Below are 22729 nucleotides of genomic sequence, written 5' to 3'. Positions count from 1 at the left end.
TGGTGATAAATGGCACTGCCAAGGTGGAGAGAAGGTCCAGGAAGATAGAAATCATTGTGGAAGCGGCGGAGAGGTTCCTGGGGCTGAAAGATTTCTCGACGAAGGAGTTACATGGAATATTGTCACAAGCCGTACCACCGTCTCAGGCCCTAGAGCCTGAGAAGGGAGATATGGAGAATTGAAAGAAGGAAGAAATAGGAGTTTTGTTTTGTCAATGTACTATTTTTAATTGGGTGGATTAAGTTAGTTTCCCTATCACGTATGGATTTTATTTTTACCTTGTTTTGGTTTCAACCCATCCAGTTGGTGGCGGCAATACACCTTTTTGGGTTGTAGTCCACCATAACGCCCACAGAAGAAGAAGAATACAGTGTATTGCAGGCATTTTTTATTTTTATTTTTTTAGTCATTTAGCAGACGCTCTTATCCAGAGCGACTTACAGGAGCAATTAGGGTTAAGTGCCTTGCTCAAGGGCATGTCGACAGATTTTTCACCTAGTCGGCTCGGGGATTAGAACCAGCGACCTTTCGGTTACTGGCACAACACTCTTAACCACTAAACTACCTGCCGCCCTATTTGACCTTGGACCATGTTTTGAACCCCACATTTAATGCAAATACCACTTAAATAGGAACAAATATGAATAATTGTTAATGTTTAGACAATTACTTTTGTCATGAATAAATACAGTTTAATGATACTTTTCTACTATTACGTGGGCGACCTTTATTTTGAAAAACTCAGAAATTCCGTGACCCGGAATTATTTTATTTTGTGTCGCTGACGAGGCGTTGGTAGCATGCATGGGGTTTGGAGCAAATTCACACTTTTTGCTAAACTACCTACATTATATTTTGCTAAAAATATAACAAATACAGTGGGGAGAACAAGTATTTGATACACTGCCGATTTTGCAGGTTTTCCTACTTACAAAGCAAAAATCCAGAAAATCACATTGTATGATTTTTAAGAAATGAATTTGCATTTTATTGCATGACATAAGTATTTGATCACCTACCAACCAGTAAGAATTCCGGCTCTCACAGACCTGTTAGTTTTTCTTTAAGAAGCCCTCCTGTTCTCCACTCATTACCTGTATTAACTGCACCTGTTTGAACTCGTTACCTGTATAAAAGACACCTGTACACACACTCAATCAAACAGACTCCAACCTCTCCACAATGGCCAAGACCAGAGAGCTGTGTAAGGACATCAGGGATAAAATTGTAGACCTGCACAAGGCTGGGATGGGCTACAGGACAATCGGCAAGCAGCTTGGTGAGAAGGCAACAACTGTTGGCGCAATTATTAGAAAATGGAAGAAGTTCAAGATGACGGTCAATCACCCTCGGTCTGGGGCTCCATGCAAGATCTCACCTCGTGGGGCATCAATGATCATGAGGAAGGTGAGGGATCAGCCCAGAACTACACGGCAGGACCTGGTCAATGACCTGAAGAGAGCTGGGACCACAGTCTCAAAGAAAACCATTAGTAACACACTACGCCGTCATGGATTAAAATCCTGCAGTGCACGCAAGGTCCCCCTGCTCAAGCCAGCGCATGTCCAGGCCCGTCTGAAGTTTGCCAATGACCATCTGGATGATCCAGAGGAGGAATGGGAGAAGGTTATGTGGTCTGATGAGACAAAAATATAGCTTTTTCGTCTAAACTCCACTCGCCGTGTTTGGAGGAAGAAGAAGGATGAGTACAACCCCAAGAACACCATCCCAACCGTGAAGCATGGAGGTGGAAACATCATTCTTTGGGGATGCTTTTCTGCAAAGGGGACAGGACGACTGCACCGTATTGAGGGGAGGATGGATGGGGCCATGTATCGCGAGATCTTGGCCAACAACCTCCTTCCCCCAGTAAGAGCATTGAAAATGGGTCGTGGCTGGGTCTTCCAGCATGACAACGACCCGAAACACACAGCCAGGGCAACTAAGGAGTGGCTCCGTAAGAAGCATCTCAAGGTCCTGCAGTGGCCTAGCCAGTCTCCAGACCTGAACCCAATAGAAAATCTTTGGAGGGAGCTGAAAGTCCGTATTGCCCAGCGACAGCCCCGAAACCTGAAGGATCTGGAGAAGGTCTGTATGGAGGAGTGGGCCAAAATCCCTGCTGCAGTGTGTGCAAACCTGGTCAAGACCTACAGGAAACGTATGATCTGTGTAATTGCAAACAAAGGTTTCTGTACCAAATATTAAGTTCTCCTTTTCTGATGTATCAAATACTTATGTCATGCAATAAAATGCAAATTAATTACTTAAAAATCATACAATGTGATTTTCTGGATTTTTGTTTTAGATTCCGTCTCTCACAGTTGAAGTGTACCTATGATAAAAATTACAGACCTCTACATGCTTTGTGCGTAGGAAAACCTGCAAAATCGACAGTGTATCAAATACTTGTTCTCCCCACTGTGTTTATATATATATATATATATATATATATATATATATATATATATATATATATATTGTGGCTTTCACATGATTGTTTACGAAAATAGGTCGAACTTCAAATGGTGAGTCATGGATGATCTGGAGTCGGAAAACAGGGTACCTGGAGAAGAACTGGGCGAAAATGAGTCTTCAGATGATGATGAATCAATCAACAGAAAACGAATCAAGAAGCCAAACCTACCCCTGGCGCCTCCTATATTTAAAGGTAATTGATAAAATACAGTGTGTAGACGAATATGTGAACCCTCGAGTAAGCTAAACCAGCTAGTTCAAGGTCCTGCCTACCGATTGGTGCTACATACACTATGTATACACAAAAGTATGTGGACACCCCTTCAAATTATTGGATTCGGCTATTTCAGCCACACCCGTTGCTTACAGGTGTATAAAATCGAGTACACAGCCATGCAATCTCCATACACAAACATTGGCAGTAGAATGGCCTTACTGAAGAGCTCAGTGACATTCAACGTGGCACGGTCATAGGATGCCACCCTTTCCAACAAGTCAGTTCGTGAAGTTTCTGCCCTGCTAGGGCTGCCTCAGTTAACTTAAAGTGCTGTTGTTGTGAAGTGGAAACGTCTAGGAGCAACAACGGCTCAGCCGCGAAGTGCGAAGTGGGGTAGGCCACACAAGCTCACAGAGGACCGCCGAGTGCTGAAGCACATAGCTTGTAAAAATCATCAATCCTAGGTCGCAACACTCACTACCGAGTTCCAAACTGCCTCTAAAAGCAATGTCAGCACAATAACTGTTAGTCGGGCCGAGCAGCCGCACACAAGCCTAAGATCCCCATGCGCAATGCCAAGCGTCGACTGGAGTGGTGTAAAGATCGCCGCCATTGGACTCTGGAGCAGTGGAAACGCGTTGTCACATGTCACCATCTGGCAGTCAGACGGAAGAATCTGGGTTTGGTGGATGCAAGGAGAACGCTGCCTGCCCGAATGCATTGCACCAACTGTAAAGTTAGGTGGTGGAGGAATAATAGTCTGGGGCTGTTTTTCATGGTTTGGGCTAGGACCCTTAGTTCCAGTGAAGGGAAATCTTAACGCTACAGCTTACATTGACATTCTAGACAATTCTGTGCTTCCAACTTTGTGGCAACAGTTTGGGCAAGGCCCTTTCCTGTTTCAGCATGACAATGCCCCCGTGCACAAAGCGAGGTCCATACAGAAATGTGGAAGAACTTGACTGGCTAGCTCAGAGCCCTGACCTCAACCCCATCAAACACCTTTGGGATGAATTGGAATGCCGACTGCCAGCCAGGACTAATCGTCCAACATCAGCGCCCAACCTCACTTAAGCTCTTGTGGCTGAATGGAAGCAAGTCCCCGCAGCAATGTTCCAACATCTAGTGGAAAGCCTTCCCAGAAGAGTGGAGGCTGTTATAGCAGCAAAGGGTGTACAACTCCATATTAATGCCCATGATTTTGGAATTAGATGTTTGACGAGCAGGTGTCCACATACTTTTGGTCACGTAGTGTATGTCAGTGTCTGATTATCGTTTTCATCTTTACATAAGATGCTCTCTTTAGTCTTATTAATCAGTAGCTATGTCTGTTTCATTACAGAGACACCCCGTGAGACTGGCTTTCACAAGACCACAAGGAACTGCCTCCAACACATCAGGGAGGTCTTGCTGCACCATAGATGGCAGGATGCCGCAGAGTACATGGCCAGTTACTCACAGACACTGGAGGATACCACTGCAAACATGCCACAACTCTACGCTGAGGTAGGTCTATCTTTGGACTGACTGAACACTCACAAAGTGTAGCTAAGAAGTACTGTATAGATGCTAAGTTTGATTTCTTCAAACTTTGTCTTTCAGATAATTTGGAGGAAAGGCACAGAGATACTACACCACCATCCCGAATCGAAGCTGGAAGACTACAACAGCTTCTATGAGCGAGTGAAACACTCAGGAGTAAAGCATTACCTGAAGGTATGTTCCTTAATTGACCTCTTGATCTCTAAACTATCAGCCCTACTAAAGGACCCTAAGTCAATAGGTTTTGTTGTAGCATGAATATGATTGCCTACTAATAGACAGTTTGTTATTATCAATAACCCTATACTACTACTACTACTACTACTAGATAACTTTAGTTGTTGAATCTACTTTACAATGTCTTCTTTTTTTTTTACAAGCGTTCACCAAAATGGGTATGTCATCTTAGCCTTACCTGTTAGTCAGTCTACAACTTCTTCTGCTGCCTATTATTGTATAAGTAAAATAATGCTGACAGTAATGACTTGAAAAAGGATCTGCAAGTATAAACACTGGTTACGTCCCAAATTACACCCTATTCCCTATATAGTGCAATACGGCCCCTATGGTCCCTAGTCAAAAGTAGTGCACTATATAGGGAGTAGGGTTACATTTCGGACGCCAACATTATATTGATTTCAGCTGCATTAGTTCTGGGAAAGTGGGAATGTTTTATGCAATTATTGTATTTCTTTAGAAAGTTACAGCTTTCATGTCTCCAACAGGTACATTGTTGCCACGGTTACCCTCAGAGCCCGGGATGTCGCTGCTCACGATAAAGATTGACAAGATTGGGCTGAAAGATGCAGGGCAATGCATTGATCCCTACATGACAGTTAGTGTGAAAGGTACTGTATGTAGGCTATATTGTTTAAAATGCTGAGATGAGTTGCTTACCTTCACATCTGAAATGGTAAGGTCTGAAACAGTGATAATCTAGACATTTTGTAAAAAGAATTATCTCTGTTGAGTTGACGCTTGACAGTACATTTTTTTATATATTTTTCCTGCAGAACAGCCCAAGTGAATCTGAACGTTTTGTTTCCCAACAGATGTGAATGGCATTGATTTGAACCCGGTGCAAGACACACCTGTGGCTACCCGAAAGGAGGACACATACATTCACTTCAGCGTAGACATCGAGATCCAGAGACATATCGAGAGACTACCAAAAGGTAGTCAAACTTTCTATTTCTACTGAATTAGTAGTGGGGCCTCTATTTAGCTAGTATCATGTAATATTAAGCTACTACAGTGTCCGTTTATGTTCAAATCCTTGCAGAGGGATTGGGCGGACAATTGTTAATCCTGAATTTTGTTCATGTTCCAGGGGTAGCTATTTTCTTTGAGTTCAAGCACTATAAACCCAAGAAGGGGTTTACCAGCACAAAATGTTTTGCCTTCATGGAAATGGATGAGATCAAACCTGGTCCCATTGTGATCGAGTTGTGAGTGACACATTGTTGAATTTTCCAGATTAACTTTCTTTAAATGTACTCTCTATTTTATTTAAAGATGAAAATAAATCAAATTTGATAACTATTTCTTTGGAGAATCTCAGATTTGAGTGTTATTTTTTGTTGTTGTTGGTCAGTCTGCCCTTTGAATATACAGTTTGAAATAATCACTTATTTATGCTATCGGATGTCAGGTACAAGAAGCCCACTGACTTCAAGAGGAAGAAGCTCCAGCTCCTGACAAAGAAGCCACTCTATCTCCACCTCCACCAGACGTTGCACAAAGATTAATAACCGAGGTCACTGAATGGAGCACATCAAGAAAGCAGAAGCACCACAGAATTCCACTGTAGTCATCAGACATCCAACAAAGTTTGGTGTACCTACTGCGTATCCGCCTCCACTCACATCAGCAATACTAAACCCAGCAGGCCCAAAGGCCACACCCTCAACTCTGTCATAGGATGGCCCTGGATGACACATATTAACTACAGCGGTGACAACACCCTACTGTATAATGCTGCGTTCGTAACCAGGTGGGAGGTGGGAATTTACCAGTTGTGAAGTCGTAAATACCAGTTGGACGCATTCACGTGCTTTGAACTTGTTGAGAAAGGCTGATTTGTCTAATGGCCAACAAGCTTCCTAAGCCATAAACTAAAAGCTATCATGCTGGTAAACAAATGAGTGTTAAAAAACCATATTAATAGATTGCTTTTTATAAATAAGGTTTTGTTGTTGCATTTAACTGCCGAAAAGGCTGTTATCCAGGTCATTTCCTTAATAGGTGACGTCAGAGGTCAGCATGTGGGAGAAGTGGGAGCTCAGGATGATATATTGTGGTCCTCTGTAGCTCAACTGGTAGAGCCCGGCGCTTGTAACGCCAAGGTAGTGGGTTCGATCCCCGGGACCACCCATACACAAAAAAATGTATGCACGCATAACTGTAAGTCGCTTTGGATAAAAGCGTCTGCTAAATGGCATATTATTTATTATTTATATATACGAGTTTCTCACTAGTAATTTCCAGTTGGAGGGCCGTTCAAATGGATTTTTCCCAGTCCTATATGGTAAATTCCCACTTGGTTACGAACGCCGCATTTGACCCCTCTGATGCCAATTAGCGATAACTTTTTGCTCCTCTCTGCATGACGTTCAATGGAAAATAAGAGTTGAGTTAGCAGTTGGCACTGTATGTCAAGCAACCAGCAGAAAAACAACCAGCCTCGTCTTTAGTCTTCCTCTGTCTTTCCGTTTGGGGACAAAAGAGGAACAACATGGTCATAGGTGGTCAAGCGGTGTATTGATGATGTCATATCCTGGTGCCAATTTCAAATGGGCACAATGAGATATTTTGACACAACTGCCACAGAGTGAAAACATAACTGCCCTGTTCATTTACTTAAAAATGCACCCTTATCACTGATCTGGCATTATTTAATAGGTAAAAGCAATATATTGGGATATTTGCTTTAATCTATCCTATCACAGATCTGTGATTACTTCAAGGATGGGCGGAAGTAAGGATGCATTTTATTACCATTAAAAAAGGATTCTGAGATGCTATGATGTCATCCTGTTGTAAAGGGATTTGAAAAAGGATGCTGCATGTAACTGAAGTTGATTTCTACCTTTGTTTCGAATGCTGTTCCCATCAATGCCACAATGGCTAACCACTATTAAAACATTGTCATTAATATTTTGATATTTTTTTTGTAATGGCACTAACTGAATATACTTATGGTGCTTTCAAGACAACTGGGAACTCTGAAAAGAACGAGGTAAAATCATGACGTCAGTGATCTTCAAGTCGGAGCTCTAGAAAGAGTTTCCGACTTGGAATTCCGAGTTGTATGACCGTTCAAAAAGATATCCCAGTTGGGAGTTCCCAGTTGTCTTTCCAAGTTCCCAGTTGTTTTGAATGTGGCATTTAGAGACACTAATCAGTGCATATTATTGTGTGTGTGCTGTCTGACAAGGTTGACGATTGTCAATACAGTGTTGTGCTTTGGGTGACAGGTTGTGAGAAAATGAACATTTATCATTGGATTGACAATTTACACTGCTTTCATTTTTAATAAACAACAAAATGCTGTTTGAATAGTGGTCCTCCTTTACACTTACTAAAGGAGCGAATCCTAACTAAACACTTATGTCAAATTTTCACTTGGCTTGTTCGACATTGCAGGTGACTGCTGACTGATCTACAAATGACCTTGCATCATAAAATAAACAGCTAATTATTTGTAGATCAGTCAGTCACAATTGAACCACAATGGATCACGTATTTGATGCTCACTACCATAGCCACTGTCATGCAAGACTAGTGAAGGCTTTGCAGGAGTGCCCATAGCAATTACCAGAATTAACCACTTAAGGAATAAACAGATGGGTATTACTGTAGCTGTTATTGATAGCATGTACAAAGAGAGCAAATTCAAGTGTAGGGTGTGGTCGACAGAAAATTCACTTAGTCATCATGATTAACCTTCAGTAACTCCATTTATGGCTTCACATACTGTATAAGGCAGAGCAGAGGCCAACTATACAATCATTTGACAGCCTTGATAACAGTGTACATCATAACATTCCAGATATGCCATTAATAATCAAATCAGTAAAGTGTTTTGGTAGCAGTAAATATTGTCTGTGGGTACAAAGAAACGCTCTGGGACCTACTCAGAGTTAAACAAATATTTCTCACCAAAGCATACATTATCTGAGCGCAATGATATAAATGTAATGCAAATACAGTCTTTAATCATGTGCAAGAAATATCAGGTTCTTTTTTTACTTGAAAATAAATTGACAAATGTGATGCATCCCTGATGTAACATAAGAACAAAAAAAAGACAAACAAATGTGAAGGTAATATGACAGGTGTTCAGTTAGTGGGTGATTAATGGCTTTTCACATGTAATATAGCTATCCATACAAAACAAATACATTGAGCACTATCAGACATTTCCTTTAAACTAAAATGGATCTGAAGAGTTGTCATATGCTTCATATGAACAATAGATAACATAACTGCAGTACTTTTTACCAGCTTTATTAATAAAATATCCTAAGAATAGTAAATACATCTCTGACTATCAATTTACACAACCTTCCTTTTCAGTTCATTCTGAAGAGACTGTTTTGGGAAGAGTTAAGATAATACGGTACTTCTGAAATGATTGATACATTTTTTAAAACATTTTTAGTCATTTAGCAGACGCTCTTATCTAGAGCGACTTACATGATCAATTAGGGTTAAGTGCCTTGCTTAAGGGCACATCAACAGATTTTTCACCTAGTCGGCTCGGGGATTAGAACCAGTGCAAGCAACCCAAAAGCTTGGGGCCCCTTTATTTTTAATAATTTCCATAGGAAACCATGATAACATTGTGAAATTAATACAAAACCAACATAATACCCTTTTAAAAACTGAAAATCCTCAGTCATACAATATAAATGTTATTGCACAATAGGCCTTCTTGCAGAGTGGCAAGCCTCAGTCACTACTCAAACATACGAAACATAAGACATTGATTTTCTGATGCTTTAATAGGAACACTAACATTTAAGATACTTTAAGAAAAGATACTTTAAGAAAAATAAAGAGATGAATCGTGGTTGATTAAATGTAGCCGGGTCGTTAACGGTTGGTGGGTGTCTAAGGCTCTGCCATGGCAGAGCTGACTGAGTCCTGGGGGGCAGCTGTTGCCTGCTGGGAGCTGTATTCTTGCCCCTGGCCCTGGGAGCCAATGCCGGGCTGGGGGCCCACAGAAGAGTCATGGCCATGGGGGGCCTGTGGCTGCATGGGGGGCTGCCCAGGGAAGTCTCTGGGGCCGCCGTGAGGAGGGTATGGGGCCGCCCAAGGGGGCAGGTGCTGGGGTGGGATGGAATGATCACGTGGTCCATAGTGCACGTAGGTACGTGGGGGTCCCATGGGTCGGGCCATAGGAGTGCCGCTGGAAACACCTAGGTAGAAGGGAAAACAAATATAATACCATAGTACCAACATAACAATAGCATTACTAACCACAACTGAAATACTAATAGCAAAGAGTCAACTTGAGGTAAAAGCTGGGGGCCAGAATTCACTACCTACCGAATGGGGGAGGCACCGGTCCATAGTGAGAAGGTGGAGGAGGGCACCGGTTGTGTGGGGAAGCACCAGGTGGTGGAGGCCGATATTCGGGTGAGATCATGGGACCAGGCGGGTGTCCGTTAGGCGGTGGGGGTCCGGGAGGCATCATGCCTGAGTGTCCGTTGTCTGGTCGGTACACGGGAGGCATGAAGGGTGGGGGTGGGGGAGGAGGGATGTGGTGGGGGCCGGGGCCGGGAGGGGGACGGTAGCAGAGTCCAGAGGGATAGCTGATGATTGGTCTGAGGGGGCCGGGGCCTGAGTCGGGGGGGGAGCTGATGGGAGAGACCAGGAGGGAGCCAGGACCCTGAGGTCGAGAGTTCTGGAGGAACAACAAACAAGAAACATTAAAACGAAGAATAGCAATATGTCCATTGTGCTTGTAGCCCTGTTGCTGGCACCAACAGTGAAGACCCCTTTCATGTGATTCAAACAGTTTCGTTAGGTTAGAACAAAACAAACACAATCATGCACATGTGAGAAAGACAACAATAACCCACAATAAGTCAAGTTACACAGTTCCACAAGAATCACACTGATTTCTGGTAAGCATGCTCACACACACATCCGCAATCCCTGCCACCGCTGCCTGGAACATAATACTCACTGCCTCTAGGTTCTCTGTGGAGGCCTGGGCCTCAGCCTGTGACTCTGACTCTAGTGTAGTGGTCTGCTTTAGTGCAAACACACCCACATGATGGAGGAACAGGGGGGAGAGATGCACACACCACAGTAAGTACTGAAGGGGTTTCATTGAAACTTTCCTTCTCTAGTTCCATGTCACTTTTTCCCTCCTGACATGGTTACGTAATAAGGAAACAAATAAGCTGTGGAAATTGACTGAAACTTACCGAGCAGTCCAGATTGCTTAGTGAGGATGTACGTGGGGCCATTGTGTCTGTGGAGGAGCAAAGGGCAGAATGATTAGAGGAGATTTAGGATAAGGGCACAATTAGGGAATAATACTACATCAACCCTCAGTGACTACAAATATAATCTCTACCAGGTCTAGCAGCCACTGGGTGTTTGTGGTCAGGAGGGTAACGGCCGTGAGGGTCAGATGGAGGTCGTGGTCCTATTGGACACAAAATACGCGGTGATGCCATATTCTCATCTTCTCGAATGCTAATCTTGGCTCTCCTGGTTGTCATTAGACACCTGACTCTAGACCACGTTGCTGGTTCATGCTACCATCTATTTATAGCAAAGTCTGGTCTATTTGCAGTCCGAGGAAAATGTTTGGTCATGTCATGGTAGGATATTACTCTTCTAGAACTAGAACACTTGCGGATAAATATTAATACCACATCTCATATGGTTTAAAAAAATAAAGCAAAGGCTAAAGCTTTTGTAACCTAACGAGTTGCCCCTTACATATGATCTCACAACAGCTGAACACAACAAAAACAACACCATAGTACTGGAAGAGCAAGAGGCGTTATTCCAAATTGTGAAAGCAAATGAAGGCATGGGAACATTCTGGATCATCTGGACACTCAAACACAGGTGAGAAAGATGGGTATGGCAGTAGAGGGATAAAAGATGGCAGTGAAAGAGACATGAAAGAATGTCATAGAAAATCAAAAGGAAGTAATCAGAAGACAAAAAAAAAGGAAGAGGAAAAGGTCAGAGGTGGGTACCAACTAGGAGCAGGATGAGAGCAGTAGGAAGAAAAATAAGGAAGGGAATGATTGAAACACCACAGGGGAGGTGAAGAAAGGGGAAAAGGAAAGGTGAAAAAGAGAGCAGCGAGTCGGGGCATACAAGGGTGAACAAGGAGGGGGTTTGATTGGCTGAGGGATGGTACTGCTCGGCCAATCAGAAGGGCCAAGGCTGTCCGGGGCGAGGGTTCAGGAGTCTCACCGTAGAGCTCGTTCCTTCGCCCCACGGGGGGCAGAGGGGGCGCCCGGGACCCTCTATCATGAGAGGGGGGACGGGGCACCGCCACTCACAGGTGAGGGCCCGTACGAATCACCTGTTTAGCAAAAGCATTTAACAACCTTTAAAACAACAAAACACACAACCAACACCACACAGCCAAATACCGCTGTCAGTCTCTCCACATTGGACCAGCTTCAAGGAATTCAAATCAAAACATCAGGAAAACATGCATTTCAGAAAGTAGAGATCAAACAGCAGATGGGGTATCAGACAGTCAAAACATCCAAGAACTAATCTGAAATGCAGTCACAGCTGAAATCCAACCGACAAGACAATAGAAATTAGCCCTGCCAGGTATGAAACACAGTGGGCAGTTCAGGAACGTTACAGAACGTTCAGATATAAATATATGATTCTCTGTCTTCAAGAATAGAGTCATTTCAGCCCTATTCATTTCATTTCTATCTGCAAGTTATATTCTGATGATTTTGCCTTACTGAATGCGCCACAGACGTGCCAGTCGCCAGCACGAAATAACAAAGGGAACTCTGAGGATTGGTTCTTACCTCGTCGGAGAGGCATGGGAGCCATCCCAGGGGTGGGCTTGAACAGAGGCCTACGGAGCTCATTCAGCTTGCTGGACATGTCAGTCAGTCTAGGGTAAAAAAGAGAACAGGCATTTAGCTTCTCAATACTGTACCTCCAAACCTAGACTAATATAGCTTACTGCATTTCAGGGCTCAAAACTGCGACCAAAACACTTGCATTTGCGACCCTTTGACTTGGCAGTGCGACCAATTTTAAATTGGTTGCTAGGGTGCCAGTGAATCTTTTTTAGCCGGTCACGTTAGTTTTTGGTTCACAATTTGCTTATTTTTTCTTTATTATTATGATTGTGCAATTGACCAAAAATAGACCATATGAACGGATCTGCCTGTCCCCATTTTGAGTGAGCAATAGGTGAGAGGTGCATTCTAATAAGCACAACCATATGACCGTTGCTTAAAATGCAATTGCGGGAAAAATACAGTTAGCAAAGCAACTACTGTTGTTCTAGTTACAGAGAGGAGAGTCACTGCTTTCTGTGAGTATATAATTACATTTCTCACCTCTCAATATGGAGTTCATGGCACCACTTTACAACTGGAGTAGGCTATGTAGTATATGGTTTTGATGCGCCGCGGAGCGCGCCATTTGCGGTGAATAAGGCTACATCAAGTAGCCTGTATAGGCCTAGAGCTGGAAGGTTTTTGTAGGACATTACATTCGCTAATATATTAATAAATTAGCCTACATTGGCTATCTAGTAACATTATCATATTTAGAGTTAGCAATCTAGATAAGTGTTTTGAGTTCCCACATCCTCAGGGGGTGAATAATATAGCCTAGGCCAATATGCACAAAGTTGTCCAAAAATAAATCGGATCATTTTGAATTTCTATTTCGACAGGTTGCACATCAAAATACCAACCATGCATTCCCTGGATATGTTAGATGAAATATCTTACTTTTTGAATCCTAGACTACCATCTCAGTTGTCTTACTTGTCACAGGATAATTTTTTTCTTCTTATACTGGCTACTGTTGATAGTGTACAAAAAGAAAACTAGCATTCCTATTGGCTGGCCTACTGTAGACATATTGACCTCTCCTTTGAAAAGCAGTCTGTCTTAAAGGGACAATGTCCTATTTTGAGATGTAAAAAAATATTTAAAAGACAGGCCTACTTTAGAAACAAAATTCTGCAATTAATGCAATGCAATTCTAACGAATAGAATAATGTCTTACATTGCAAAATTATATCATACAGCTTTTTAATACATCATTAATTAATATCCAAATGTAGCCTATTACTAGCTGAATATAGAGAGAAAGCATGCTTCCCAATGCATTTATAAAACAGTTCACGTTGAACCCTGAGTAAATATATCCAAATCAATGTAGGAACACAAGGGCATGCTAATTTAAAAGATGGCTAGTCATTATTAGCCTGGTTCTGTATGGAATGCAGGTACATTATGGGACACAGGTCAGGTCACCATCTCTGTGCAGTGGCGAAAAATTGGTGCGACCAAATCATGTGCTGGTGCCATCAACTGAATAAGCCTAGAGCCCTGCATTGGTATAGCCCAATTGAGTCTGTTGTATTAGTGTTGCACTCACTTGTTACGAAGGTTAGTTCCTTCCTTCTTCTCGTCCAACAGAGCTCGCTCAGCAGCACGTGCAATCACCTAGAGAGAAGAAAGAGAGACATTTAAAATCTCCTGTTTTGGACTAAATTCACCTTACAATTTACTGGCCAAACAGTAGACTTAAAAAATGTTCTTGTCCTACTGTATGTGCCATCGGTGGGGGTTGAGAAATGAGAAAAATACACATTTCCATTGTTTCTGTAACAAATGGACTAATAAAGTTGTACTGTACATACCCAGCTCTCGTGGGATTTCTGCTCCTGCTCAATCATCTGGGCTTTGTAGGACTTCTCGGTCCGTTTCAGCTCGTCCTGGATCTCTTTGATGCGCTGCCTATATACCTTGACCTCCTCCTCGGCCTCTAGGGCCTTGCCGTCCACCACTGTCAGCATGTCTTCCTTGTTGCGGCGCACAAACTCCTCCTTGGTCAGCTTCCTGAAAGGTGACACACAAATTAAATCAAACTCTCAATTTAAAGTGCATTTGAAAACCTCAAACTTCACAATAAAAGAATACAGTAAAAGACATTGAACAATGTTTTTTACATGCTGTGGTGCCACTGAGAACAAACCCTACAACGGTATTAACGCATGAACTGAACTGCTTCTGGTTCTACTTACTGCTGCAAAGCATTCTCCTTCTGCTGGTACATCTCGGTCATGATCTCGTTCTTCTGCTGCAGGGTGTTGTACTGGTTCTCCAGGTGGTTCCTGTCACTTTTCACCAACAAGATGTCATGCTCCAGCTGCTGATATTGTTCTGTGGCGATAACAAGTTGATAGTGTTGAGAGAGAAAAGGGAGTGATGTATTTCAAACTCTAGTTGCTGGGATAAAGTGCTTGACATACCTTCCAGCTCTTTCCTGGCCTTCTCTTCGTTCAGCAGCTTGGTCATGAAGCGATCGCGCTCTTCCTCCACGACAGACAGAGTGGTCTGGACCTGTGGTAAGTTGTGCCAAAAGTCAGCGTAAGAGTTGACACACTTCTTGGTTCTGAGCATCAGTTTTATTGGCTTTCAGGTACACAGAAATGTTGGTCCGTTCAAGAATGAACTCAGTCTTACCCGAGAGACGTCCATCATTTGCTTAATGCGGTTTTGGATGACGGTCTGCTTGTCTGAAATGGATCAAACATAATTGTAAACACATTACTGACACGTTTCAGGAAACTAGGCGTATGTCGTACGTCACTACTTCACAGGAGAGGCATTTGAATGTAAACATTTATCAAAATTAGTTTTTTGGCAGAAATGCCTTCTGGAACATGTGAACTTTCATGTGCCTTAATAACAAACTTGTATGCCATCTGTAAATACGAATACAATTGTTAAATTACGAGCCTAGCTGGTTTTGCCACGGAAAAAGACAGGAACCTTCCTGCCAGCCATGATTGGCTGAGATAATGGATGGGCTGGACATAATGAGATGAGTTTGGATTGGTCTGCCATGTAGCACGCTTCTGTCTATAACATGAGCTTCTCAGTATGTGTAGGTAATCCTTTCTAACTTCGCTTTTTTGAAAGATGCTCTCCACTTTCTGGAGAACCGAGCTTTGAAATCCAGTGGAAGCATAGTATGATAGCTAAGGAGATGGAGAAAATGTTGTTGTTTGATTGCAAATATGTGGAGGGAGTCGAAAAGAGAACACACAGAAAGAAGGCAGTTGTATAAAACACCCGTCTCCGGATTACATCTTCAAACTAAGGGCAACCATGGCATCCGTGACAGAGGGAGAAGTGTTCAGCCATGTATTCAGGTAAGAGAGTCTAGCTAGCTACATTTTACGATATTATAAATTTCTAATTTTATCAGAAAGTCGTTTTCATTGCAAAAGAAATCTTATTGTTAGCCGGCTGGCTCGCTAGCTAACGTTACTTGTATGATCTGTGTAGTAATATTACTCGTATCTCAGAGCCATTTGCATCGCTAGATATAGCCTAATGTTAGCTAGGTAGCATTGAACCTAGTTGGTTAGTTTTAGCTACCAGCAGATTCATACAGGGTAGTAACGTCGAGTTGGAATTATGGTTAATTGTTTAGCTAGCTAGTCTAAACAAAAGACTCCACTATGCAAGTAACCATTTCACTGTACCGTTTACACCTTCTGTATCCTGTGCATGTGACAAATAAACGTTGATGTTATTTTATATAATGTGTGTTTACCAGAGATGGTAATGTGAAGAACATGACCGGCACAAAAGTCAAATTTGGATATAACGTTAGGCCAACGAGACAGTGTCCAAGTTCTAAAATTCTCCGGTAGAATGCCCTGCTTTTACTTCATCACACTCACAACCGTAAGCTATTTCCTGTAATTATCTCACCCTTAACTTGTAAATAATGATCTTGTTGGGAGTTTATTTTCCTGTAATAATGAATACAAATTAGCTAAAGTTAAGACGTTGTCAGCTATATGATATGGTCATTATTTGAACTGGCTAGCCAGCTAACTTAACATTAGCTAGCTGCTAACAAGCTAGAAACTAACCAAAACATTGTTTAGAAAAGTGCTTTTAGTTGCCTGGTTTGCTAGATTGACATAACTAAATTCATTTTTAAACAGATGGGTTTATTGGTGTTCAAATACAACAGTTCTGCTATTTTGGACCACCAGGCTGCTGATGTCATGCAGCCTGTTGTTTTTGGGTTTATACTTTTTCATAACGACAACGACAAGTTTGATGTCGGACGACAATAGAATGTTCATGATGTCACTGCGACAACTGTCTACAGACACGTCGATAGACGTAGTATAAACTACCCTTTAGTCTTGAAATCTTTGGTTGTTTAGTACACTACAGTACTCACTGTTTAGCACATGTGAATCCTTAAAGAGAGGGGTGGGGCATTGGCTTAAGAGGGTGTGAACGATGCTGAATGGGTATAGACAAAGAGGAGCTCTCCAGTAGGTGTACCAAAACATTAAATGGATAATTTTCTCAAAAGTGGGGTTACAAGTTTATCAACTTTCAAAGCAGAATTAATTTCCCATTGTTCTTCAACTGTAGTGTATGCTATACCATTTTCTAGATCTGAGTCTCTACTTTTATCCAATGTAAAAAACATAAGAGAAGGCTGGTGGGAGGAGCTATAGGAGGACTGGCTCACTGTAATGGGATAAATGGAACGGAGTCAAGCACGTTGTCTCCATGTGTTTGATACCATTAAATTTATTCCATTCTAGACATTACAAGGAGCCCGTCCTCCTATAGCTCCTCCCACCAGCCTCCTCTGATTAGGACACTGTGTCAGATGACTTACCATTAGAAGCTTCCCCGTTAGTCACAACTCCATCTTTCAGGTCATCGCAGGCCTCCAGGTCTCCTAGCAGGTCAGACAAAACCTGCCAGAGAGGGAGAGAACCACCAATTAATTATACACTACACTTTTCCCCTGGAATCAGTCAAGGAGAAGGATTTTTCTTAACATAATACAGGTGCCATGTTTCATTGTCATCAGGGTGCGTTTGAGAAGGTGTGAAAAGGAATTGATGCGGTGTAACAATATCGTAACTTTAAAAAAAAAAACTCACCTCAACGTTGTGGTCCTTCTGAACGAGGGAATCCTCCAGGTCTTTCTGGGACTTCTGGTAGACTTTGATCTGCTCGCTCATCTCCCTGTGCTTCTCCTCCCACAACTTGGCAGCATGGTGCAGCTGTAACAAGGAAATGAGGTCATAAAGACAGTTCTATGCAGGCCCTGCATGGCCAATGAGTCCTACACATGAGGCTTCAAGTGTGAATCGTTGTTCTGTATTGGTACTCACTGAGAGGTTCTCCTCCTTCAGGGTGGCAATATCCTTCTCCAGAACCTGGCGCTGGACTTTCTGGGCATCTTCACGGAGCTTGGCTTCATCCATCAGAATGGTAGCCTACAGATTCAATGACAAAGATAATTAAAGGAAATGGACACTTTACATTTGATTGTTGCAATGTTAACATATCTGACATGTTTTCATTGGGCATGTTCACTTATATGAACTATACCTTTGAGAGTGCGTCCTGGGTCTTCTTCCTGCTGCACTTCAACTTCTCAATGGTTTTGTCCATTTCAGACATCTATGGGCAAAGATAATGATAAGCATAATGACAACCATCTTTCTCTGTGCTCACCAACGAGTCATCCTATGTAGGCTTGTAGCTGGCTAATAGTAGCTGCCTATGCTGTCTACATCAAGAAGCAACTGCTCTCTAGGGCAGTTATCTCTCTCATTTGCAGGCTGTCCCTTCCTCTCTGTAGTCAATTACCAAATTTTCTGCACTAAACTATGTTGAATATTTATTTGCCTGTTGAAAATTAAAACTTCCTACAACGTCTCAAAGTTTGTGCTTGATTTGATTTCTCTAGAGAAACGGCACATTGAGCTCACAGAATAAAACAAACTTAATTGAATTAAAAGAATTGAACAGATGTCAGACAATTGGTTGTTTTGAAACCAGGGGGAACATTTTTATTCCGGCTAATCGCTCAATACTACTCACCACATCTTCATGTTTCGCAGTATTGGCTCGCTCATCGTCAAAGGATCTGGCGAGTAAGTTATTTTCCTCGTCCAGGCGCTCATTTTGTCTCTCCATCTCTTGCACAATATTCTATTGGATAGAAAAATAAAATGGTGTGTCAATTCAAACACTATGGAAAACAAAAAACTAATAAAAAATTGTCAGCATGACAATGATGTGTGATCAAGATAATATTTCCTAGAGACTCACCTCCAGTTCCTGGATCTTCTCCAGAGATGAAGTGGCAGATTTCTCAGATTGCTTTTGCTTTTCTTTAAGTTCTTCGCCCTGAGTGGAACCCAGTAGAAATACATTATCCAAACATTGTTATGTCGCTTAATTCTCGTTGAACCCAAAATTCTGGATCTTGGTCAGTGAAAATTCTCTGCAACTTACCTGTTGCTGCAGTTCAGCGACCTTTTGGAGTATCTCCTTCTTCTCTTGTTCAAGCCTTTCCATCCTGTCCGTCATCTCTTTTTCAGTAGCTAATAAAACATATGACAAGAGTATGAATTCAGACATGGTTTACACGTGACAAGGACACCAGCCTGTAGGCAATATGAATGAGGATTCACTATGCACCATAAATTGCCAGAGAGAAGTAGAAGAACTTACTTAGATATGACTTGCTTTTGACCTGTGAGAAAGGGAAAAGAAAAGTGGCAGCAAACAGCCTCCTCAACAGTAGCATACGATACATCATAGAATAACATGAAGCATTCAGATGATGAAATTATGAAAGCAGTGACTGTACAACAAGGACTTACAGATAGAATGCTCCTCCAGAAGAGGAAGAGGAAGCCGATGACCCCGGCACCTGCAGTGACCAGCACGGGTTCCCAGGACACGCCGTAGAAGTCTGGACCTGGCTTCCATTGCTCTGGCAGGCAGGTGACCATCTGGGGAGACACACAGGCCCAATCAGTGTTACTACAGCACATGCCTGGCTTAGCAAATAAGTTGGGCAATAGTTGGGCTGAGATGACAGAGGAAAATCAGTGATGTTAAACATTGAACTAAACCATCAGGCATTACAGTGTTCTGTTTAAAAGCATGGCTAATGGTTATCCCACTGAGCACCCTCTCAGTCAATGCGAAGTACATCTTCAGATCAAATCAAGGTGGGTTCAGAAATAGACCTAGCCTATAACCCAGTTGTTGATCAAAATCAATAAAGAGAGAATATTTGCCTTAACCTTACGTAATCAATGGGGATTGGATTGGCCTGGAGCCCTAACACTGTCCAACCATGGAGACCTTTGCACAATGCACGTGGCATACAGGCACAACACAGAACTTCCATCGCAGTCGCTCAGTGAAATTCAGGGATTAGTTAAATGAATCACCACAGCATGGATCTAACAAGCCTTAGGCCTAGGATTTAGAGTGCAAAAGATTGCATCATATGCCCTTTCACCCTGTAAAATGGGCAATAAACAAAACAGATTATTGCATAACATCACTAGACATGAGCCACATGTATATTTAAATGGCATGTAACCTCAGGTGATAGTTATGCAAGGGGAACATGTCAAAGTAAAATTCAACAACTTGAAGACACCTCTCTATCTGAGACACAGATAGAGGAAGAACAGATACTGCCAGTCTGGTAAGTGTGACATTTAGTTTTCTATGAGGAAGAGGGCTGGCAACTTCCACTTTGAAAACATCGAAACTAAAGAGCAATCTAGTGATCCATTCTAGGCTGCAACTATTGGGGAAACGCATTGGGTATTGGAGGACAAGATCATTCCCCAAGACATTGAAGCTGCCAACATGATTCAGTTTCAATGTAGCTAGCTAGCCAGCCAGCCAGCCATACGGCGGCCTAAGACTTGACTAGCCAGCTAGCTACAATAGCTATTATAGAAAGAGTTCAACAAGATATCCTCCATACATTGGCAGTATCAACACTGTAGCCAACTACTTACATATTGAAGTTCCGTTAGAAATAATACGTAGAAGACAGACAGTTGATCAGATTCTGTCATCAGGGGCAACGTGGGTAAAGGGGTTGTTTCTTCCGAATCCATCGCGACGCTACCGTACGTTAGTTTGACAGCTGAGCTGGCTATCTGATGTTAACTAGGCTAGCTAGTTAGCTTGGCTAGTGACGTACAATGCAACTCGCTTGCGGAAATCCGAAAATCCTTGTTTCACCAACTGATCAACGTAGTCGACTACTCGAGAGGATCCTTCATCGTGGTTATCGTGACTACCCAGGAGAGGACAATATGTCCCTATCTTGCTAGCTACCTAATAAACTTGCTAGTTAGCTAACGTTAACTTGAACGCTGGCTCTGCTTCTCCAGCAACCTGTCTACTAGCCTCCTTTTAGAGTTTTGAACGCGATTACTTTCTACGCCAAATTGACAAAGCCGTATAACACGAGCGACGGTGTCATTTATACCCCATTCAATTAGCCAAATACCGGCTGTGGACACTGAACTTCAGCCTACACTTCACTAGAACACGTCAACAAAAAAAGGGGGACGGATCAATGAACCCGGGCTGCATTCAGTATGTTTTGACGTTCTGGAACTTTTAATTGAACGGAAACGGTGCCGTACTCAACGACCAGTTGACAAACGGGGAAGGGTTGGGTTGGGGAAGGCTGTCAGCATGGCCACTGCCCTTTAAATACCACACTCATGATGCTTTCAAGACAACTGGGTCGAATCATACCATCAGTGATTTTCAGGTCGGAAAGTCGAAGCTCTAGAAAGAGGCTCGAGCTCCCAACTTGGAATTCCGAGTTGGATGACCGTTCAAATCGGTTTTTCCCAGTCGGAGCTCGTTTTTTTTTCTTTCGATTTCCCAGTTGTTTTGAACGCACTGAAGTCTGATTTTTCCGAGTTCCCAGTTACGACTTCCCAGTTGTTTTGAACGCGGCACGAGTTCTCAGTAGCTGTGAACGCGGCATCATTGCTTCAAGCCACACCTCTTCACACTCATCAAACTGAAGCAAACGTACCTGTCTGTTCAAGAACATACAATAACGTTTTGTGGAAAGTGTCGTTTAGTACAAACAGTTCCGCAACGTAGCAAACGTTCAACTGAACACACCTCCGTAGAACCCAAAATATGTTGAATTTTAAGCAAAAAGCCCCCCTGAAAAAACAAAACAAATACATGCATTGTCCCAGCAATAATTAGGCTACATAAAATAAGTATGAATCCTTGAGTCCTAAGCACTAAATGCAGGCAGTTAGTCAATTACAATAGGAAGGCAAGCCCATTCATTAGAGAGAAATACATGAAGTAACTTACCATAACACCATATATTCCAAGGTACTCATAAAACAGGGTGACGAGACTACCAGATAAAATTAGCACTGATACGAATGATGAACCACTGTGCTTCTCTTCATGGAAATCAGTGACAGGAGGTGACTCCAGAGATCCTGGAAATACAGCACAAGAAAATTAGGTTAATGCATACACAGTTTACATCTCACCACAATCTCAAAAGTAGGGAAAGTTTAATGAACACCTACCTGAGGGAGGGTGATCCATGCCTACACTAAGTCCCATGTCCAAGATGTTTTCCAAAATAGTTTGAGGGCCCCTCTGGATTTCTTCTGGAGTTTTAGAGCTCAGCTGATTGTCTTTGTTTCTGTTAAAGTACCTGCCATCCTCCTCAATGTCCATATCTGGTCTCTTGTGACCTTCATCATGGGCAGGCTTCTCAGGTGTGTTAGTCTCTTCACCCGTCTCTGTCACAGTGAGGTTATCCTTGTCTGTGTCCTCCACAGAGTGCAGGAATGTCTTCTCTTCCTCCGCATCAGACATTTCCCCATCTTTTGAAACATTCAGAGGTTCAAACAGTGAGTACATTTTCATGCATTGCAATCTCACTGGCATTGTCAGGATGTGTATTTGTTCTGTCAACAGACTACTATTTACTTTGTTGTACTTCTTGGGCAATTCATAAATACAGCTTATTATGCAAACCAAATTTCCAGGCATTATTATCATGTCATTAGCAATGTATGACACTTTCCAAATATGCATTTAACAAAAGGTTTTAATTCTCCTGTACTCTGACATGAACTTAAACTGATTTAAAAAAAAGCAATATTACCTGTGTCCGGGTGTAGTTGACTGCCAACTGCCAAGGGAGCACTGTTTCTGGCGTTTGAGTACTTCTGACGCAGGGTGAACACCAACTCCTGGAAGTCGTCCAAGATGGCAGCTTCCTCAATAAACTCACCAGCCTCCTGCTGCAGGTCAGAGAACAGGAACTCCACCCTAAAGAGGTTCTGAAGACCCAGAATCTTTTGGAAGCGCTCCATATCCTCCTCCTTAAAGTGGTCTTGCAATAGTGTCAGCC

The 22729-nt window shown here is 42.4% G+C and overlaps 3 protein-coding genes across 8 annotated transcripts in view; 1 reads left to right on the top strand and 2 right to left on the bottom strand.

Annotated features, from left to right (window-relative positions):
• Window positions 1-22474, bottom strand: part of LOC121565682 (transport and Golgi organization protein 1 homolog) — a 78751-nt gene extending 56277 nt beyond the window's left edge. Inside the window, 2 exon segments of the mRNA XM_045210087.1 lie at window positions 21667-21800; window positions 21894-22474. Of these exon segments, the coding sequence (XP_045066022.1) occupies window positions 21667-21800; window positions 21894-22410 (651 nt within the window). The 5' untranslated portion in view covers window positions 22411-22474.
• Window positions 2562-6523, top strand: LOC121549088 (axin interactor, dorsalization-associated protein-like). Its single transcript, XM_041860918.2, has 7 exons — window positions 2562-2668; window positions 4035-4198; window positions 4295-4408; window positions 4960-5082; window positions 5287-5409; window positions 5565-5682; window positions 5886-6523. The coding sequence occupies exons 4-7, from the start codon at window positions 4995-4997 to the stop codon at window positions 5980-5982; spliced, it is 426 nt and encodes a 141-aa protein (XP_041716852.1). The 5' UTR covers window positions 2562-2668; window positions 4035-4198; window positions 4295-4408; window positions 4960-4994; the 3' UTR covers window positions 5983-6523.
• Window positions 8175-20970, bottom strand: LOC121549185 (transport and Golgi organization protein 1 homolog). 6 transcript variants are annotated; one of them, XM_045210278.1, is made up of 21 exons: window positions 20328-20970; window positions 19164-19295; window positions 19012-19033; window positions 18793-18881; window positions 18607-18684; window positions 18376-18486; window positions 17881-17952; window positions 17661-17765; window positions 17427-17549; window positions 17156-17237; window positions 14959-15011; window positions 14745-14835; window positions 14517-14655; window positions 14133-14331; window positions 13868-13935; window positions 12271-12359; window positions 10827-10898; window positions 10675-10721; window positions 10431-10496; window positions 9788-10145; window positions 8175-9657 (listed from the first exon to the last, which is right to left on the bottom strand). In XM_045210278.1, exons 1-21 carry the CDS (start codon window positions 20427-20429, stop codon window positions 9350-9352), a joined length of 2406 nt encoding a protein of 801 aa, XP_045066213.1. In that variant the 5' UTR covers window positions 20430-20970; the 3' UTR covers window positions 8175-9349. The 6 variants fall into 6 exon arrangements, with proteins under 6 accessions (XP_045066213.1, XP_045066214.1, XP_045066216.1 ...); XM_045210279.1 differs by having other exon boundaries at window positions 10431-10493; XM_045210281.1 differs by lacking the exon at window positions 10827-10898.
• Window positions 22475-22729: the final 255 nt, after the last annotated feature.

Source organism: Coregonus clupeaformis, chromosome 33 (genome assembly GCF_020615455.1).
Source record: "Coregonus clupeaformis isolate EN_2021a chromosome 33, ASM2061545v1, whole genome shotgun sequence".
In the NCBI taxonomy this organism is placed as follows: Eukaryota; Metazoa; Chordata; class Actinopteri; order Salmoniformes; family Salmonidae; genus Coregonus; species Coregonus clupeaformis.
The sequence above is the reverse complement of the archived record's forward strand: the minus strand, read 5'-3'. Positions and strand labels throughout refer to the sequence as shown.